The sequence below is a fragment of the Symphalangus syndactylus genome, chromosome 16 (genome assembly GCF_028878055.3).
Source record: "Symphalangus syndactylus isolate Jambi chromosome 16, NHGRI_mSymSyn1-v2.1_pri, whole genome shotgun sequence".
NCBI classification, from domain to species: Eukaryota; Metazoa; Chordata; class Mammalia; order Primates; family Hylobatidae; genus Symphalangus; species Symphalangus syndactylus.
In genome coordinates, this window is record NC_072438.2 from 53517915 (window position 1) to 53541010 (window position 23096).

The 23096-nt window shown below is 34.9% G+C and overlaps 1 protein-coding gene across 3 annotated transcripts in view; it reads right to left on the reverse strand.

Annotated features, from left to right (window-relative positions):
* The window catches only part of GABRA4 (gamma-aminobutyric acid type A receptor subunit alpha4), a 78516-nt gene that overhangs the window by 33004 nt on the left and 22416 nt on the right, over window positions 1–23096 (reverse strand). For 2 of the 3 annotated variants that reach the window (XM_055246273.2, XM_055246272.2), the window contains exons 7-8: window positions 22473–22625; window positions 16360–16619 (exon numbers count right to left, since the gene is read on the reverse strand). In XM_055246273.2, the coding sequence (XP_055102248.1) occupies window positions 16360–16619; window positions 22473–22625 (413 nt within the window). The remainder of the gene's footprint in view (window positions 1–16359; window positions 16620–22472; window positions 22626–23096) is intronic. The other variant, XM_055246274.2, reaches the window with a different exon arrangement.

A 23096-nucleotide genomic window follows, 5' to 3' on the forward strand; every position in this document is an offset into this window, starting at 1 on the left:
GTGTCCCAGGTATCTCTGACCAGCAGAGTTGAGCATGACTCTTACTTTCTATCTCATACCTATCTGCACTGGGAGACAGAGACAACCCGCATAATAAAACTAAGGCTCAGAGGAAAAGCCAGTGGAATACAGGAATAGCACTTGCTTCATATGGGTGAGTTCCAAAGAAATTAGGTTGTTTGTGGTTAAGAGAAGAGTTACACAGATTTCCTTCAGTTATCCAAAACCTATATGTGAGCCTCAAAAAGCTAATTAACAATGTTGAATGGGTTTGTAGGGCTTTTTACTGTTATTATGTTATCTGATCAGTTAATATTAATAACATTTTTATGTATTATTGAATATATACCATGTATTTATAATTAATATTTTACAGAGACTACATTGTATTCATACAGTCATTCATTGACTCAATCAACAAATATTGGGTGCCGGGCCCTGTACTAAATATTGGTCTTCAAGTTCATACTCTTCAAAACACTTTTCAAATAAATCTGCCCAATAAACTAAACCCGTATATCCTCATAGCTTGTTACACTGGAGATAGTAATATTCCCACTTTGTATTTAAAGAGTTGACTTTCTGCTTTTTGAATACACAGAGTCCTTGCCACTCTTTGCCAAATTCTCTTTGGAGATGTCAATCCCAATCCCCAAGTGCCAGGGATCTAGACAAAGAGAAAGTGCAGATGTGCTAAATGGTGGGGCTTCTTCTTCCTCTATAGCTCTTCCCTTTTCCTAATATTAATATATATAATAAAATACTAGGAAAACTGTTATATATATATGTGTGTGTATATATATGTGTGTATATGTATGTGTATATATATGTGTGTGTGTGTATATATATAATTTTCAAGAAGTATCTTGATATCCACATTAAACTGACTGGACTTAGAAAAACATTTTAGGGAGGCAAAAACAGAGTGCCCGCATGACTACTGCTTCTGTGAATCCCCTAAGAATGTCCTTCTCTCTCACTAGGAAGCCTAAAACTGTTTGCAATTAGCCAACAAAAAGCAATTAAAAGTATTTATTTTTTAAAAGCTTGTTTTAGCCACCCTCAAAAGAGAGACAGAGTCTGAGAGAGAAGAAAACTTTAGTGGCCTACATTGTTTGGGATTCGTGAGACTAGAGAGTATAAAGAAATCTCCATCCTGGTCATCGATATGAAGACATCAGAGTTATAAAAATTTAACTCAAAGTTCAAGAGGTATAGACTGAGGGAGAAGGAATATAGTCTCACAGAATAACTAAGAAGTTAAAAATTCAGGAGTATTAATCATGGCAGCAAAACACAGTCTGGAAAAGTACATGATGTATTAGTCAAGTAAAGAATCTAGGAAGCTAAAAAAATCCTGTAACATCTGAAATACTAGCAAATATTAAGAAAAGCATGCCATGCTATACAATCTGAGTGAAAAGTGTCCTCTTTCTAAAACTGTTGCAAAATTGATCAAAATACATAAAAATTTTCTTTTTCCAAAGACATTTTTCATACATAATATCCTCTAATTCATTTAAGTGAAATAAAATAAGTCATACCCAAACTGATGTTTCTTGAAACTTCTAAATCATCTGAGGCTGAGCAAAAAGCTGGAGATTTAGTGATGTATATTATGTTGTGGGAAAATTAGCTCCTCAAAATAGCAAAAGGGAAAATTGGCAGCTTAGTCGAATACACCAGAAGGAATGAATAATCTTACTCAGTAGCTTAGGGATAAGAACTTGGTGGAAAATATAACTAAATGTTGAGGAAAGTTGTTTAAAGCAGTTGTATATTTTTGAAGCTGATTTTTTTCCATTCTAAAAAGAAGTGCTGGCCCACTCACATTGCGATATAAATGGAAAAAAAAAGATTATAAAATAAATAAAATATCGAAGTACCAGAAAAAACCTTTTAATAACAAAATTTCACCAACGGAAATGTGTAGTTTTTTCATATATTGCTATCACCAGCAACCATGTCTGTATCTCAGTTCTATGAGGAATGAAATCAATCAGTAGGCATTTCTTGAGCACCTGGCTATGTGTTAGGAAATATGTGCCAGATGTGCTGGGGAAGTGATGGAGTAAATGGAGAAGTAATAATTCCAATAATAACAATTCCAATAATATGGTAATTGTTTATAAATTATATAGCAATTCTAGAATGGTTCTTAAGCTAGATCATAAACATTACAAACCAACTCATGATATTCATAATAATGAGCTGGCTTATCCTTGCTACTCTCCTTTACCTGCTGACGATCAATAAAATAAAATACACCTCACCACCAGTCTGAGTTCTGCCACCATCCCCCACCCCCTAAAGCTCAGCAAGCTTCTTTGTAGTGTCCCTTGGTCCAAATACAGTGTCTGTTCCTCTGGATTATTTATATCACTATACTCTGTCTCATTTATATCACTATACTCTGTCTCCTGATGTAGTATTTCAGGGCAAAAACTACCTCTTAAACTTCTTGGAAATTTTTCCCACGTTTAAAACAACATATGTTGTAAATAAGTATTGTTAATTGAATATGTTGATGCACATAAAATAGATTATTTCAAATAAAAAATAATGGTAATATATTCTAAAGTTTTCTAAATGTTTAAAATGTCATAACATTTTGGGAAAACTATGGATTAGTTAATCTACAATTTGTTAAAATAACTGTGCAAAATTAATTGGTGATTTTTAGAGGTGACAAAATCCATATGTATTTTACGAAAAGTAGATGATCTAAAAAATGTGATTAATTTTCTCTGACTGCTTTCTATGTAAACCAAACCACTGACTAAGGGATATGGCTTGTATATAAATGGGATAGAGTTTCAAAGTATGGCTTACAATTCTAACAATGTAAACATTAAGACAATCTTCAGAAAAATTGTGGATAGTTGGGGAGTAAGTATGGGGCCAGGGACACAGCAGAGTTCAGCAGTGGTTGTGATGAGTTATAACTGAGGGACAACAGTCTGTAGTGGTTGTGAACCTACACTTTGGATCTAGACCCCCAAGTTTAAATCTGGTCTCTGTTACTTAACAGCTGTGTAATTCTGGGCAAATCACTTAGACATTTCTGTACCTCAATTTTCTCATCTGTAAAAAGTATTGCTGTGAAGGCTATATGAATATATATGAAATGCTTAAAATATTCTCCAGCAAGTAATAAGCACAGTATAATTGATGCTTTTATTGCTGTTGGAGCAATGTAGATTTCTGCTATAGAAGTGAGCATAAAATAACCTGAATATTTAATTTGATCTGACTCGGTGACCCCACAAAGAACCATCCTTCCTCTAATCAGCTCTTCATACATCATTTGTACCAAAGTAAGCACTTGTTAAAAAGTGCAAAGCGACCGGGCACAGTGGCTCATTCCTGTAATCCCAGCACTTTGGGAGGCCGAAGCTGGTGGATCACCTGAGTTCAGGAGTTCGAGACCAGCCTGGCCAAATGGTGAAAACCCGTCTCTACTAAAAATACAAAAAAATTAGTTGAGCGTTGTGGCAGGCGCCTGTAATCCCGGCTAGTCAGGAGGCTGAGGCAGGAGAATCACTTGAATCTGGGAGGCGGAGGTTGCAATGAGCCAAGATCGTGCCATTGCACTCCAGCCTGGGCAACAATAGTGAAACTCCAACCAAAATAAATAAATAAATAAGAGTGCAGAGCAAACTTGCATTAGTTACAAAGAATGGATGAGTTTGTACTAATACAGACATTTTTAATTAGATGTGAATTTAGATATAATCTTGCCTAACTTCATCATTTAGCAGACAGAGAGATGGAAACCAAAGTATTAGGTTGTGTGATTAAAGCTACACTACACTGGAGAACTGAGAGTAGAGACGAAATCCCTTAATGCCTGCCTGCAGTTATTTCTAGGTGAGAGGCAGCACCATGAATCTGAAACCATCCAGCTTTCTGATGCCAAACAGGCAGGGCTCAAATCCAAGTCTACCATTTACTACACATATAATCTAGGCAACTTACCAAAATACCAAGGCTCAGTTTGCTCAACCATAAAATTATGTGTATAACAACATAACAACAGATGGCAGAGTTTGTTATAAAGATGAGAGATAATTCATGTAAAGCAACTAGCACAGTATGTAGCACATAGTAGGTACTCAATAAACGATGATGATGATGATGACATGCTGCTCTCTAAATTCTATGCTAAATACATTTCACAGCTTCTTCATTTGCCATGCTATTTATAAACACAGAACACATGAAAATAAATGAACAAATATACTATTCATCTCTTCATCTATATTTATACCACATAATATACATTCACACCCTACCGTATTATACTATGTTGCCTTCCTGCCTCCTTGATCACCAGTTAATATATATAGCCTTCTTAAGGCAGCACTAAATTTATGGCAGTTCCTCTTACGGAAAAGGAAAGAACCTAAATCCTCAATTTTGATGCGAATGTTGGAATTTTCTTTCCATGTGACATTATTGCCAATAATTACCAAAATATACAAAATATTGGTTCAATAAACTGCTAAAATTGATTTCTTCTTCTCTTTGCCATTTCGAATGGTAATACTTAATTTGTTACTTTTTTGCATTTCAAAGAGTAATTTGAAGCTCAACTCTGCTACAATATATTATTACCCCTTCTACCTCTCCTTCACAGCATTTTTGTCACTATTTATTTTAAATTAATTGTTGAATGACTATCCTCCCTACCACCCTCATATCTACGAAGGAAGGAGCACAGTATTCCCAACATACTGACACTTGATATACCTATCATAAATATAACAGGTTCCCAGTATATAACTGAATATAAAGGTCTGTATTTCAGGAGACAGGTTTAAGGTGGCAGTAAAAATTTGGAGAACTACAAACCACTGCTCAATGAAATAAAAGAGGATACAAACAAATGGAAGAACATTCCATGCTCATGGGTTGGAAGAATCAAAATGAAAATGGCCATACTGCCCAAGGTAATTTATAGATTCAATGCCATCCCCATCAAGCTATCAATGACTGTCTTCACAGAATTGGAAAAAACTACATTAAAGTTCATATGGAACCAAAAAAGAGCCCACATCGCCAAGTCAATCCTAAGCCAAAAGAACAAAGCTGGAGGCATCACACTACCTGACTTTAAATTATACTACAAGGCTACAGTAACCAAAACAGCATGGTACTGGTACCAAAACAGAGATATAGACCAATGGAAGAGAACAGAGCCCTCAGAAATAATGCCACACAACTACAACTATCTGATCTTTGACAAACCTGACAAAAACAAGCAATGGGATAAGGATTCCTTGTTTAATAAATGGTGCTGGGAAAGCTGGCTAGCCATATGTAGAAAGCTGAAACTGGATCCCTTCCTTACACCTTATACAAAAATTAATTCAAGATGGATTAAAGACTTACATGTTAGACCTAAAACCATAAAAACCCTAGAAGAAAACCTAGGCATTACCATTCAGGACATAGGCATGGGCAAGGACTTCATGTCTAGAACACCAAAAGCAATGGCAACAAAACCCAAAATTGACAAATGGGATCTAATTAAATTAAAGAGCTTCTGCACAGCAAAAGAAACTACCATCAGAGTGAACAGGCAACCTACAGAATGGGAGAAAATTTTTGCAACCTACTCATCTGACAAAGGGCTAATATCCAGAATCTACAATGAACTCAGACAAATTTACAAGAAAAAAACAAACAACCCCATGAAAAAGTGGGCGAAGGACATGAACAGACACTTCTCAAAAGAAGACATTTATGCAGCCAAAAAACACATGAAAAAATGCTCATCATCACTGGCCATCAGAGAAATGCAAATCAAAACCACAATGAGATACCATCTCACACCAGTTAGAATGGCCATCATTAAAAAGTCAGGAAACAACAGGTGCTGGAGAGGATGTGGAGAAATAGGAACACTTTTACACTGTTGGTGGGACTGTAAACTAGTTCAACCATTGTGGAAGTCAGTGTGGTGACTCCTCAGGAATCTAGAACTAGAAATACCATTTGACCCAGCCATCCCATTACTGGGTATATACCCAAAGGACTATAAATCATGCTGCTATAAGGACACACGCACACGTATGTTTATTGCGGCACTATTCACAATAGCAAAGACTTGGAACCAACCTGTGTCCAACAACGATAGACTGGATTAAGAAAATGTGGCACATATACACCATGGAATACTATGCAGCCATAAAAAATGATGAGCTCATGTCCTTTGTAGGGACATGGATGAAACTGGAAACCATCATTCTCAGTAAACTATCGGAAGGACAAAAAACCAAACACCGCATGTTCTCACTCATAGATGGGAATTGAACAATGAGAACACATGGACACAGGAAGGGGAACATCACACTCCGAGGACTGTTGTGGGGTGGGGGGAGGGGGGAGGGGGGAGGGACACCATTAGGAGATATACCTAATGCTAAATGACGAGTTAATGGGTGCAGGAAATCAACATGGCACATGGATACATATGTAACAAAGCTGCACATGTACCCTAAAACTTAAAGTATAATAAAAAAAAATTTGGCAGTAAGTTCACTCTACTGTAAACATAGTTGAATTCTAAAACTAATACTCAGACCATACTTTTATATAGTAAATACAGCCACTAACAAGATTAATAGCCTGTCTCTCTTATAAGGCTAAGTTCCTAGGTTTTGTCTTTGAATCCTCAGTGCTTTGCAGGGTGACTTCATAATAGTTGCCTGGTAAACACTTGCTATCTGAGTAGCTGAGATCTGTTCTAATGCTTAGCATATCATTTCTCTACGTGTGAAAAATAACCGAACTAACATAAAAAAATGGCTGGAGATGAAACATAGTTCTAATATATTGGACAGTTAAAAGATACAATTTAGTAAGTGTGCAGTAGTAAACAATCACTCATTGCCTAAAGAGCATTACTAATTACAGAACATTCTGTACTTAAAACAGGTATGAGTTTGGGGAGGTACTGATTTATATACAATTTAAAGAACGTCACTAAACTCCTGTCATAGACACACCTAAATGTCAGATGAATTGTCGGTACTGCCTCACGTCCCTTTTCAAACTGCCAAAAACAAAGTTTAAAAATGAAAGAAATAAGGACAAATGAAGAAAATAAGGTTTGTTGCATGTTAGCTTAAACTATTTAGAGAATTTAAAGAACAGCATTTTTAAGAGGAATTTTGAGAATGATTGAAGTGAAAATCTGAAACTGACCTAGTTTATATACCCTTTAGGAATGGAATGAAGCTTGTGTATTATGAGAGCCAACTACTCTTTCCTCACACTGCACAGCTGTTTGCGTAGATCTGCCGAGGCTCTTTGTTTTGCTTTTTTTTCCCCAGAGTGTCCTCAGTTCTCTATTGCTGCCCATTAGCCAAGTCCAACTGCTGAAAATGTGACTCAGAACACTAAGAATGAGTATTTGCTGTCCTAAATGGTCACAGAAACCCTGCTGCGGCTCACTACTTAACATCTGCCTTATGCTGACATTTATTTCAGGTAAAAAAAATTGCCATCAAAGACTCATTTTTTTGAAAACTGGGGAAAAATATATTGCTTTTTAAAAGTACCACATTTCCTATTGTCAGATTCCTATAGTTGGTTCATAACCAACCAATAAACAACTCTAACTGTTAAGCATTATGCTATGTGCTGTATGGGAAAATAAGTGTGCTGTATGAAGCCATATTCATTTTATTAATGAGCTCGACATATCGCTAAATAAGTACAGCGATCACATAGGAAACAAGCAAAATGCCACAGAATATTATAAAGTGATAAATGAGTTCATGCATACTTTATTTAAGATGCCTAAAGAAATAAAAAGTAATAATCACAGATACTATTTACTGGGCACTAAGCACTGTACTGGGTACTTTATGGAATGACATAACTTAATCCTTATTATAAGCTTTTCTGGTGGATTGTATTATTACCCCCACTTTAAGGATCTGAATACTTACGGCCATATCCTCGAGATCCTAGAGCTCAGTCAGAATGAGCCCCCAAAAGAAAATAAGGCTACAGTTTGACTTTGAAGGATAAATACAGAAAAAAATTATCATAAGAGTACTTGAATTATTATTTATACATTTTTTATGTAATCTTTTTCTTAAAGATTATAAGCAGAGAAAATAGCTCTTTAATTTTGCAAATAGAATTGTAAGAATCTATGGACTTTAAAATTGAAAAGTCCGGGAAGACTAGTTATGGTTATGGTGAAATGGAAATAAAGAGAAATAGAAATTAGGCAGATCAAAAAGGAAATGCATACAGTAGAGAATTTTGCACTTGAACTTTGAAAAAAGTCGTTATTGTGGGAAAGGACAAGTTGTCCTGCTATGGAAATCTCCACTTATCTAAACTTGAATTAATTTGCTTCTTCATTAAATGTGCTTCATCTCTCTTCCCTATCCTAGTGATTGATGCCACCACCATCTATCTCAGCCTCCATTTCCCTCACTCAATATATCCAATGAGTCATTAAGTCTTGAATCTTAAAAGCATGAGGATTTCTGTCTCAGCCCTGCCACTTACTAGATAGGTGACCTTGGGAAGATTATTTGATCTTTAACTAATAATTTACTCAATGGTAAAAACATGGATAAAAATAGAACATATTTTATAAGTTGTTAGAATTCAATTATAGACTAAATGTAAAAGTTTTTATTACTGGTACATAGAAAGCATTCAGAATGTTAAGCTATTAATTATTCATAGAAATATGAACAAAAAGATTCTATGTTGGGCTTATTATCTTCTGTATTCATATATACATGCATCATATGCATATGTATGCATTTATATATATAAAATACATACAATTTAATGTCTATTCTTAATAGAGATATTAAATATTAAATGCCATAGAATCGTGTTTAAGAAAAAGAGCTCTGCATTCAGACAGAGCCAAACTACTTTCAATATTAGGTTTACCATTTTCTATCTGTGTTATATTGAATATATTACCTAACAACTGCAAACCTCAGTTTCTTCATCTGTAAAATAGTTATTGTGAGCTTGAAATTGAGTAATACACGTAAAGCACATTATATAGTACCTGACACAATTAATGTTAGCCATCTCATTATATCAGTGATTTGTTTCATAAGATACAGTGTGCACATATTAATGCATAATTTGTGGCTGGACAAGAACTAAAGAACATACGATTGAAGTGATTTTTAAAAATCACTTCATTAACATTCTTAACATTTCATTAAGAAAGCTGTATTTTTTGTTCTATAGTTGTTTATTTTTCATTCTATTAATCCAAATCACCTGCATCCATGACAGAGTAGGTACTCTAAGAAATAGTTAAAAATGTGAAAGGAAAGAACCACAAGAATGAGACTCAACTCAAATAAGAAGAGGGACAAATGCAGCGTCAAGATAATAATGAGCAGAAACAGAACAGCTGGTTTGCCTTCTGAGATGCCCAAAGACGTACTCAAGCTACCCATAGATGCTTTTAGATTCCACCAATTGGCCTTTTCTCCTTGCTTCATGAATATTCTATGAACTATTCCAATTCCCAAAGAACCGAAATGATCACCATAAGCCTGTGCCAGGTTATCAACAACAGTCCATAGGTCACATATAGTGACAGTGAATCAAACTACCAGTGAGTTACCCAAAGGTCTACTGAAATACCAAATGTCGTGTAGACTCTAAAGACAATTCAAAGTGAGGAGTTCAAACACATTTTAAGCAAAGGCAGTATCATTTGAATAAGTAAATAGCTTTACAAGTTGGAACACATATTTGAATAAGCAAATTTCAGCTTCCTGATCGAAATCTCTACTGAAATTCAAAACTTATAATTCTTAGAATAAATATTTCTTTCTAGTTATACGTTGTAACATTTTGCTCTTAACGTACTTTTTCCTTCTTGATTTCTTTCCTCTTATTTCTCTTTCTCTCTCTGTCCTTTAATTTTGATATGTTCTTAATCTTTAAAGTTGTACTTGATACTGAAGGCATTTGATGACAAGTGATACTGTAAAACTAGCTGCACTCTGGCAGGGATCTAGAATCAGGAGGATGGGTGGGCCAACCCATTAATCACCGTGTTTAGACCACAGATAGTCTTCAAGTAAGCCACTGTGGAGATCTAAGTCATTACACATACATAGTCACACATTGTAGAGGATATGAAGCATATAATGCATACTTTGACTATATTTATTTTAAAGTCTTTCCCAATGCTTAAATGGTATAATCCTATGTCCTTCACAACCAAATTTGATCTTCTTGACCTTGGATGTGCCATTTGCACACAGCATGTGGATCATGCTGAAAAAGGAGTTACTAAATCAGAATGAACTTAGCCAATGGAATGAGCTCAACCAACCATTTACTGTAATGGCAATTGCTGTAGTCGGGAAGTATGTTTCAGGGAGCCTATGGAAGATTATTAATTCTCTTCCCATCTTTGGAAATTCAGCAGAATGGTTATATTCTGATTAAGTAGTACTTCGAAGTGTTTAGAATATTCCATGATAGCACTAGTACAATGAGTCTCATCACTTTGCAAAAAAAAAAAAAGAAAATAAAACTATATCAACTCACTATAACACAAAAATTATATATATGTGTGTGTGTGTGTGTATGTGTGTGTGTGTTTGTGTCTCCAAAACTGGAATACTTGGACCTACAGCAATCCTGGCATTGAGGAGTGTTAGTAGCTACATGAGACAGTCAGTATATTTTATAATTTCAACATTATTAGAAAATCACAAATTGAAATACATTGTTTTAAAACTTAAAGTTAAGTACTAGTGATATACAAATATGTAATAACTTCCAAAATACGTGAAGAAAGAAAGAATAAGGAAAATCTTAGTGATAAAAACATAATAGCAAAATTAATATTAAGAAATATAAAAATTAAAACTACTGGCCGGGCGCGGTGGCTCACGCTTGTAATCCCAGCACTTTGGGAGGCCGAGGCAGGCGGATCACGAGGTCAGGAGATCGAGACCACAGTGAAACCCCGTCTCTACTAAAAATACAAAAAATTAGCCGGGCGTGGTGGCGGGCGCCTGTAGTCCCAGCTACTCGGAGAGGCTGAGGCAGGAGAATGGCGTGAACCCGGGAGGCAGAGCTTGCAGTGAGCTGAGACTGCGCCACTGCACTCCAGCCTGGACGACAGAGCAAGACTCCGTCTCAAAAAAAAAAAAAAAAAAAGAAAAAAAAAAATTAAAAGTACTAAAATCAGACCAAATAGAATTTAAGGAAAAAACATTATATTGGAATAAACAATGTTTATTTTATTATTAGATGCCTGGAATGATATAGAAATAAAGCAGTTATGTGTCTTTACATGTTGAATATCATAGCATTAAAATGTATAAAATAAAAATAAAATGCAAAAAAATTAACATGATCTCATAATATCAGTGGGAGAATTTTTCGAATATTTCCTGGTATTTGAAAAATCAAGAAAATAAAATGTTATATGTTAAACAGCTGAAATTATATTTTAAGTAAAATTGTTTTAATAATTAAAAATTAACTTTTTTCGATTTGGCTTCAAACATTTATAAGTTTTTAGCATAGCTCAGGGCACAGTAAAAATATCTGTAACATTCAAATCTGTATAGGTAATATTTCTGAACATATGCAATACTACTAAAAATTAACAATGAAGTTTTCAAAAATCCCATTTGAAAATATTAATATTATCTCCAAATAATTCTTAGTTCACAGATAAAAGTAGCAACATAATTATAGAATATTTAGCAAATAATTATAATAATATTACATATCTAAAGATATGAATTATGGCCAAAGCTGTTTGCAAAGGAAATCTTACTGCAGTAAGAATAATTTATTATTAAATAAGACACAGTGAAAATAAACTAAGAGGCAAACTCAAGGAGCTGGAAAAGGAGTAACAAAACTAACTTGCAGAAAGATGGAGTTCAAATACAATCATGACTCAATAATTAGAAAATAGAAACAGTGAAATAAATAAATTCAAGACTCAAGTTTTTGAAAGGTTCCATGAAAAGAATCTTCTATCATGGCTTCAATACAACAAGGCAAAGCAAAATAAAACAGCAAGCACAGAGGGTATAAATTTACCTATGGGGAGTGGGAAAGAAAATAAAACTGCATACTCGATCAGTACTTTTTAAACTAATAAATAGTACGTAAAATTCATTCTGATGATTTTCAAAATCGTGATGAAATGGATTCATTTAAAGGAAAATATAAACGATCTAAACTTACTTAGTGGAAAGATATTAATTTTTCATCTGCACACATGCCATTCTTAAAGGGCCCAGTGCCCTGTAGGAGCAGAGCTATAAATTGCAGCACCCTGACCAGTTAATCCCTGCCAGGGTGAACGCCTAACCTAATTTCTTCAACTGGCATCTCTCAGAGAACAGAATCCCATCCTCCTCATCCTCCTCCCGCACTTCCTGTCCCCTTTAGTGCTTTACTATTATCATAGCCCTATCACCATCTAACACATCACCTGTTTTGTTATTTATGTTTTTTAGTATTGTCTGCCTCCTCTCCCTTGCCCCACACAAGTAAATGTAAGCTCCACCTGGCAGGATATTTGTTTTTTGGTACACTATTGACTCACAGACTCTAAACAGGAAATCTGGCACAAAGTTGGCACAACTGTATATTTGTTGAATGAATGAATAAATCAATTAACGAATGAATAAGGGACTGATCTGTTATCTATAGAGAAATGAAGTTGATGATTTATATACGTGTTGATTTGGGTATACGCAAACAATGGGAGTCTTAGACTACCATTTGTGGCAAATACCATAGACTGTGTTTAAGTGACCACAGGCATTTGTCTGCTGGTTCAACAAAGAAGCTGAGTAGAGTGATAGTGAGAGAGAAAGAGAGAGAAGGAGATAGGCGAGTAGCGGAGGAAGAAGAAGAGGAAGAAGAGGAAAGAGAGCGAGGGGGCGCTGCTTGTTTGTTTCTATGTTTTTATGAAGATCTGACTTTTTGTACAGTTGCACTCTATGAAGAAAAAGATACTTTTTAATTGTTTGTTTGTTTTAAATCACAGACTCACTGATGTGTCAAATGTAAAATACAATAGCTCTTATTGGGCTTTCCACATCTTCTTAGATCTATCTCTTTAGGTTGAGAATTCCTAATTTTGACTGTACATTTACTACAGCTATCTATCTTCTTGCTTATTGGTTTTGTTTTCTTCTTTAATACGCAGGCACAGGCCCCACCCTGCCCCGTGGGGTAGCTCTAATGTGTGGCCATGTTAAGAGCTGCTGCTTTAAAGACTCCACAAGAAAACTATTAGAACGGATAAACAAATTTAGTAAAGTTGCAGGATACAAAATTAATATACAAAAATCGGTAGCATTTTTGTAGTCAATAGTTAACAATCTGAAAAAGGAATAAAAAAGTAATCCTATTTACAATAGCCACATATAAAATTAAATACCTAGGAATTAACTTTATCAAAGAAATGAAAGATATCTATAATGAAAATTAGAAAACACTGATGAAAGAAATTGAAGAGGACAGCAAAAAATGGAAAAATATTTTATGTTCATGGATTGGAAGAATCAATATTATAAAATTTCCATACTACCAAAAGCAATCTACAGGTTCAGTGCAATCACTATCAAAATACCAAAGATATTCTTCACAGAAATAGCAAAAACAATCCTAAAATGTATATGTAACCATAAAAGACCCAGAATAGCCAAAGATATCCTAAGCACAAAGAATGAAACTGGAGGAATCACATTATCTGATTTCAAATTATACTACAAACCTATAATAATCAAAACAACATGGTACTGGCATAAAAACAGACACATAGATCAATGAAACAGAATAGAGAACCCAGAAACAAATCCACACACCTACAGCAAACCCATTTTCAACACAGGTGCCAAGAATATACACTGGGAAAAAGACAGTCCCTTCAATAAATGGTGCTGGGAAAACTGTATTATTCATATACAGAAGAATGAAAATAGACCCCTATCTCTGCCATATACAAGAATAAAATCAAAATGAATTAAGACCACCTCAAACCATTAAACTACTACAAGAAAACATTGAGGGAAATCTCTAGGACATTGCTCTGGACAAAAATTTCTTGAGTAATACCTTAGAAGCATGGCAACCAAAACCACAATGGACAGAAGGGATCACATCAAGTTAAAAAGCTTCTGCACAGCAAAGTATACAATCAACAAAGTGAAGCAACAACTCACAGATTGGGAGAAAATATTTGCAAACTACTCATCTGACAAAGGATTAAGAATCAGAATATATAAAGAGGTCAAACAACTGAATAGGAAAAAAACTGATAATCCAATCAAAAATAGGCAAAAATTTGAATAGATAATAAGGTTTGGATGTGTTCTCATCCAAATCTCAACTTGAATTGTATCTCCCAGAATTCCCACGTGTTGTAGTAGGGACCCAGGGGGAAGTAATTGAATCATGGGGGACAGTCTTTCCTGTGCTGTTCTTGTGATAGTGCATAAGTCTCATGAGATCTGATGGGCTTATCAGGGGTTTCTGCTTTTGCTTCTTCCTCATTTTTCTCTTACCATCACCATGTAAGAAGTGCCTTCCACCTCCCACCGTGATTCTGAGGCCTCCGCAGCCATATGAGACTGTAAGTCCAATTAAACCTCTTTTTGTTCCCAGTTTCGGGTATGTCATTAGCAGCAGTGTGAAAATGGACTAATACAACAGACATTTCTCAAAAGAAGACATGGAAATTGTAAACAGATATATGTAAAGGTGCTCAACATCACTGATCGTCAGAGAAACGCAAATCAAAACTACAATGACACATCATCTCACCCCAAGTAAAATAGCTTATATCCAAAAGGCAGGCAATAGCAAATGCTGGAGGTAAATTAGTGCAACCACTATGGAGAACAGTTGGAGGGTCCTCAAAAAACTAAAAATAAAGCTACCACGTGATTCAGCAATTCTACTACTGGGTGTATACCCAGAAGAAAGGAAATCAGTATATCAGAGAGATATCTGCACTCCTGTGTTTGTTTCAGATCTGTCTACAATAGCTAAGATTTGGAAGCAACCTAAGTATCTATAAACTGATAAATGATTAGAGAAAATGTGGTACATATACACAGTGAATGACTATTCAGCCATAAAAAAGAATGAGATCCAGTCATTTGCTACAACACGGGTGGAAATGGAGATCATCACGTTAAGTGAAATAATCCAGGCATAGAAAGATAAACCTTGCGTGTTCTCACTTATTTGTGGTATCTAAAAATCAAAACAATTGAACTCATGAACATAGAGGGTAAAATGATGGTTACCAGAGACTGGGAAGGGTAGCAGGAGTTTGGTGGAGGGAAGATGGGGATGATTAATGGGTACAAAGTAATAGAATGAATAAGACCTACTATTTGATAGCACAACAGGGCAACTATAGCCAATAATAACTTAATTGTACATTTTGAAATAACGAATGTACTTGGACTGTTTGTAACTCAAATAATAAATGCTTGAAGAAATGGCTACCCCATTTTCCATGATGTGCTTATTTCTTTTTTTTTTTTTTTTTTTTTTTTTTTTTTTTTTTTTTTTTTTTTTTTGAGACGGAGTCTCGCTCTGTCGCCCAGGCTGGAGTGCAGTGGCGCAATCTCGGCTCACTGCAAGCTCCGCCTCCCGGGTTCACGCCATTCTCCTGCCTCAGCCTCTCCGAGTAGCTGGGACTACAGGCGCCCGCCACCACGCCCGGCTAATTTTTTGTATTTTTAGTAGAGACGGGGTTTCACTGTGGTCTCGATCTCCTGACCTCGTGATCCGCCCGCCTCGGCCTCCCAAAGTGCTGGGATTACAAGCGTGAGCCACCGCGCCCGGCCATGATGTGCTTATTTCACATTGCATGCCTGTATCAAAACATCTCATGTACTTCATAAATATATGCATCTATTACGTAGTCACAAAAATTAAACATAAGCAATTTTTAAAGAAACAAACAAAAGCTAACTGCTGCTTTGCTTTGCACAATGAACTCTATTAAAATGTTTTTTCAACTCACTTAAAGATGTCCACAGGTTCCTCCTAATAGTGCACATGAGATTTTGCCCCTTTCTGTAAAAAAAACCTGTAACTCCGAAAGAAACTTTCAAACAATTAGCTTCGCCTACATCTAGCTCTGTCACAGCTGTTTAATTTTTAAGCTGTTTATCACCAACATAAAGTTTAAGCTCATACAGTTACTTTTATTTTTTTCTGGATTTTTAAATGACTTACAAGTTGATATTGGGATTTTTAAGTTCTCAGTTTGTTCCCCTGACAAAATAAATTTGACCAAGAAGCTAAAATCTTAAACTGAAGGCAGATCAAGTCAAATACCTGCAGAGGGGCTTCAGGATGCTTCTCTCTCTGCACTGGAGCAGCGGGAACTTCCTGAGGGGGTTTTGATGTCTTCCTTTTGGCTTTTTCCATTTGAATATTGGTGAAATAGTTGACAGCAGCAAACTCAATAAGGGCCGAAAATACAAAAGCAAAGCAGACAGCTATGAACCAATCCATGGCGGTAGCATAGGACACTTTGGGCAAAGAATGTCGTGCACTGATGCTTAGTGTGGTCATGGTGAGGACAGTTGTTATTCCTTCAAAGCAAAAGAGCAGAGAGACAGAACACCTTACCATCATTTGTATTAAAAAGCACCGCCACCACCAATAAAAACCTAGAAAATCATGTGGGATAGGGTTAACAAACTTACACAATAACTCAAAGAAAACCATCTTTGATGGAGAATTGGAATCTTAGTGGTTCAATAAAATTAGCACAGGATTTGGAGTGAAAGAAAGATATGGTTCTAATCCTAGTTTTTCTAATATTTGGCTTAATATGTCTTGCCTTGAGTTTGGAAAATTCTTTGAGCTTTATTTGATACCTACTGATTGGGTTTTCTATAAAGGTTAAAAGCATGTAACGCACCTAGCACACAGTGGGATGATACTGGAAACTGAGCCAACACACCCAACGGACTCAACTGACACACACCTATCAGGAAAAGTAATTCACTGAAGCACTGACTCTCATCCAGGAATGGAAAGTGAGCAACACTGGCCTCCAAAATTTAAGCATCAGAATTTCTGGAGTTAAGCATGGCTACTGCTATTGAGAACCACTGCCAGAAAAGGCATGAATTATACATAGGTCTTTCTTAACTTTAAATATTATCTATTGAATTAAAATACTAAATTAACTAGTTGTGCAGAAGCCTCATTTTTATATAACAATAAAGTTATATTACTGGGCGAATAGATTTCCAGAGCAATTTGGCATTATAAATATTGGACCTATACCACCCATCAGTTTACAGCTGGCTGGAAATATTTGCAAAAAGAACAGAAGTACTTCTCCTCCATCAATAGGCTTCTGAAGCACCACATCCAGGAACGTTTTCTCCTTAGCTTGGAAAAAATGTCAGTTCCCACTCTTAGCAGAAAAATTATCCTTGCCACTGGTACTATAGAGTAACACGTTATTTAAGAATGCTAATATTTGGACACTCGTCTATTTCTGCATCTATATATATCTGTCTAATCCATCTTATGCAGTGAAGTCTGGAAATTTTTATGAGGATTTGCTACATCCATTTAAACTGAATCATATAACGACTAGGATAGCTCCTAAAGTTGACACACAACACATTTGGGGATGGTGATGATGATAATAATAGAACAATGATGTTGAAGGCATTTAAACTGCATATTGTAATCCATGCCAATCCCCAACTGAAAAGCAAATAATGCATGTTCAACCAAAGAAATAATGAGTCCAATGCGATATTAAAGGAATATAGTATTTTGATTTGGAGAAAATAATATTGTCTCCTCAATTCAGAATTTTGTTTTATTCTTCCCACTACTGTTCCTTAACTGATACATGTGTGTAATCCTTATTTCCACAGCTTTATTAACCATAGTCTTCTTGAGGGCGGACAAGTCTAAGATTGCTTCAGGTTTATAATATGTCACATGGTGCTAGGCACAAGATAAATGCGTGGAAATAAAAACTCATTTTTCCAGTTCCTCACCAATCCATTTTCTCTGAAATCCAGTCTCTTCTAAATCTTCAATGCTTAGAACATGAAAAATTGGAGCAACTGTGCAGCACATGAGCTACACATCATTTATAAAGATCTGAGAAACCATACAGAGAAAGAAACTTGAGAATTTGGTTGTATTCCCTTTTAAAAATATTTTGTGACATTGTTAGCATTCTTATTAGTCTAAAATAGATTATAAAATGAGTTTATTCAAATATATAAATATCTACATATCTATGAAAATGCTATATTGTGAATTTATTGGATTTTATTTCAGAAAGAGACCTTGGAACATTCAGGCCTTCATTTTGAATCTCAGAAAAGTGGCACCATTCCCACGTTGGCTGTGAGATATATGAATAAACAATAAAATAACTGAAAATTTTTAGCTACGTTTGACGATAGATGAAAATGTTTTTCTTGTTCATAACAATTTAAATTTAATGGAGTATTAAGAATTCAAAAATGTTCTATAACTTTCTCAGATATATAAGCAATATTTTTCCTCTAATGTCATAGAAACAATGCTAAAAGCAGTTAGAATAAAATATAAACAGTGCAGTATAAATAATACTACTACTCAGTACTCAGAAAATTCTACAGAGACCATAGTGTGATAACCAAAAAGGATACTCAAATTCAAATATAAGCAACTTAAGATTCCCTATGTTACTTTGAACTTTTTTTTTGTAATAGGACTATTTTTCTTGGTGATCAGAAGTAGTGTTCTTCATCTTCTCCTCCTATCATGTGAATAAATGTCCTTACCAATGTCAAGCAAACAGAATACTAATGCAGTTATTGACCATAAATTCAATAATTACTTTCCAATTGTTTAGGAGGATATATCACCAGGTTCATGAGTTAAGTGGTGATGTGGATTATACTGGTTTAAGTGGAACATTTGATTAAATGAAAACCAGTGGAATAGCAAACAGAAACCAACTCTTCAGAATAAGAATCCATGCTTCCTCTGCATCCAGGAAGACAATTCATCTGTCGTGTCAGGGTAGCCGGCATCTACCCTGAACACATTTAAAAGCCATATTTTTTAAAATATATCCAATTATTGATGCCATTCCCTGCATTTAGCATGCTGAATATGCACCATATTGGCTGGCCCACAAGCTGAGTGAGGATGTGTAAGAGTAGGCAAAGACTGTACATAAGAGTGAATTTTTGGCTGGCCACTCCTAGAAAATGAAATAGCAATGATTAAGATATGCCAGCTGGCATTTACTTGTGTTTAATGTTTTACTATACTGGAATAATTAGAAAACTTAGAGGCATACAGCTTTGGAGATAGGAGGCCTTTGGAGAGATTTATAGGACACTCTGCTCCTTTTATTACACTGATTTTTTTTGCTTTGTTTTTACACAGTCTCTAATGATGTCTCTGACCCAACAAATTATCTTCTTATTAGTGAAAAGGGAAATAAGAGTTAGGAAAGAAAAAAATTTGCCCAGAATTAATATTTACCTAAATCTCATACGAAAATAGATTGCTAATTTCCTCCTAAATACTTAAAACTTAACTTTCCTAAGAAAGTGCCTTCATAGGCCCTCAGTGATAGTCTAATAATTATCAATCTGACACATCTTAGGTCTTTGAAGACTTAATTACAGACATAATCTGTCTGCTCAACTGAAAACAATATCTTGGCTCATGGGCACAAAAGATGGGTAAATTTCAAATGAAAAAAAAAAAAAAGACACCCACAATATCTTTAGCACGTATCCATATAATCTCACTCAGCAGCTCTGGAATTCTCCACAAGCCCCCACATCCCCACACCTCCTGTGAAGACAGAATGACTGAGTTGTCAAAGTTAGACAGAAATTGTCTTGGGTCCACCAATTACGATTTGATTTTATCCAAGTTTCTTAATATGTTTGAGTCATTTTCCTTATCTATAAAAATAATGACTACCTTGCTGAGTAATTATTAAGGTTAACAATATTTGGCAAATCTGTTTATCATTGGTACTAGTAATACTAATATCTTTACGTCCTGCTACTTCATTTTCTTAAAACATCTTATTTGGATAGGAAATGTTGGGTGAGTACAGCTGTAATCAATACTAGCCTTCACCACACCACTGGAAATTTCTATTATTTGGGGACAAGTGAGATGAACAGTAGCTGTCATGTTGTAATCAATCAAGAAATAAATAAAAGGTTATCAAGTCATCACAATAATAATAATATATGGCAGACAGTCACATTAACGTATCAAGTAATGATTCTCAAATGAAGTAGATAGCAGCATGGAATGCCATACTAATAAATAACACTTAAATCATATTTACTATGCATGAGGCATTATTTCAAGTGCTTTTCTAAATCAACTCATTTAATCCTTACAAGAGTCCTATGAGGTAAATGCAATCATTCATCCTGTTTTAACACATGAGGAAGCAGGCAAAGGTAACTTATTGAAGGTCCACAGCAATAAGTGATAGTCCCTGGGTTAGAAAGTAGGCTTTCTGCCTCCACATTCTGTATTTATGACACTACCACCTCTTGATTACAGGCACCTATGATGGATCATTAATTTCTGTTCTGCACACTCTTTAGGATCATTTAAAAAAATATGTATACAAGAGTTTTTTTATTTGTAAAATATAATAGAAACTTCTGGGTTTTCTTTTAAATTTTTAGTGAGGGTAGCTCCTGAAATATTTGTATTTTTTTGTACAAGAAAAAAGTTAAGAGACTTTGGATGCTCAGCCTCAGTAGATACTTCTTGCCTGGTCAGAGTGCTTTGAAAGATGATGTGTAAAAACACAAAATTAGCTTGAGTGTTAAATGAGATAATGAACATCAAGAACTTAGCAGAGAATCCAATACACACTAGAAAGTTATGCTTTCTTTAAAACACTTAAAAGTCAAGGAAACTAAGTCAGAACAAGATCTATCTTCCTTAGATAAGAGAAGTATTGGAGAAATTACTTAATACGAACTAAGTGGTCCAGATACCCTATAGTGAGAACTGTACATAGCTTTTTAAATCCTCACTAGTCTATGAGGGTGAGATGGATTGTCATAATTTTATGAATGGAGAAAATAAGTGGCAGATTTGGGTTTAAACCTAGACTTGCTGACACCCACAGCTTAGATTTGTTTTTTTCTCTCTTGTGTTTTCAAACTTATATTTAAGAGCTAAAATTTATTCAACACTTTGAGTTGTGCAGTTATTCTTTAATGGAACCCTTATAACTCTTTAAGGTACCATTATACCTCCTCACTGCCTTCCTAAGATCACACCCTCCTTCCACCATTGCTTCCCCATATGAGTTTGTCCAGTATACTTCCAATACTTTATTTTTCTATTTTTTTAATACATCCTCATACTCCAACACCTTCTTAGAGAAATCTAAGATTAAAGGGAGGATAGTTGTCTTTAGAGTATTTCAGATCCATTGAGGACACTAAGACACCCTAATCAACAGTTCTCCAAAAGGATGGGGAGGTGGGATGAAAAGTTCCCATTCTATTTAGTTCCTTCGCACCAGCATCTCTTCAGCTATTGTGTGATAATGGATATTATACCATGGCTGTGATCCTACTAGGTAGAAAATCAAAGAGGAATTGGCACTCTTGTGAGGAGTACACCACCATTCAATAGCAATTCTGATCATTTTCCTTCTTATTCTACTACTGAATGCTTTTGTTACTCACAATGAACAGAGAAATAATAGAGAAAGACATTAACTAAAATAAATATAATTATAACAAATTTTACTATTTAAAAGCATAACTGACATGTAGAACACATTAACTTATAAAAATTGTAAACTCATATGCTCTGAAATTCATATGGTTCGGAATACTATACAGTATATATGAAGCCACTATAAAAACAAAAAGAAAAAACAATGTTTAGAAAAAAGAAGTATGTAAATAGATGAGCTTATAAACTAAGCACATAATACCTTCCAATTCAATGCATTTAAAGCATTTGCATTTTGCTCCTCTTCATTAAAAGCTAAATTATTCTAATGCTTTCATATTCATTCGGCCATGACTTTTATTTGTTTTATTTTAAGCTCTCAGTGCATTTCATTTTAACATGGAGATATAATTTTAATTCAATTACACAGCATTATACTAGGAGCCCAAGAATATCACTGAAAGTGAGATTATGTCCAGATTCACAGTTGGTCTATGCCTGTCTGGTTCTCAACAAGGGAAATCTGATGCATAGCCCCAGAGGAAAGGAAGGATGCCTGAATGTCCCCAAGCTTTATTACTTTATACTGGCTAGATAAAAATGAAAGCCATGTGATTCCTTATTCAGGATAGCCTGATGTATTAGGGTTTAAGATTTTCTTAGAAATATCCCATGAATCATGAATAAAATGCAATGTGAACAAAAACACCCAAGAAATGAATTGCAATTACCAAATACAGTCCTAGCTGGAACTGATTCTTTATTTATCCAGAATGAAACTTGAGAAAGAATCACTGTCATGATGCATGGAATATAGGTCTGAATCATAAAATAACCCATCTTCCGTCTGAGGTGGAAGTAAACCGTCATAACAATATATTCACCTGCCAAGAAAACAGGAGGAAAATGTGTTATCGGTTCTGCAGGCAATTAGTCAATGGCTTCATAAACATATTTCAGACTAACAAACAGGATTCTAAGGAAAGAAATTCTCTTTTGTGCATAGCTACACAAACATCAATAAGTATGTAGTTTCCTAACGAGGGAGAGAATGATATTGAACGTTATTATACAGAAAAACACTTTGTTCCGTGTAATGATTAAGCAATTTAACAAATTGCGCTAAAACTTTTAAAAATTTTCTGTAGTGCTTTCTATTTTGATAGTCTAATATTGCTAAGGCAATTAGCTTTCATTTTTAGCATTTTTTAGAAACATCATTTAGACCTAACTTCTGTGAAAAACCACTAGAAAAAAATAGAAATGCACACAGTTACACATACACAGACACTGACACATACACACACATTTATGAAAATATAAAGTTTAATTTTAGAAAGGAATAAATATACATA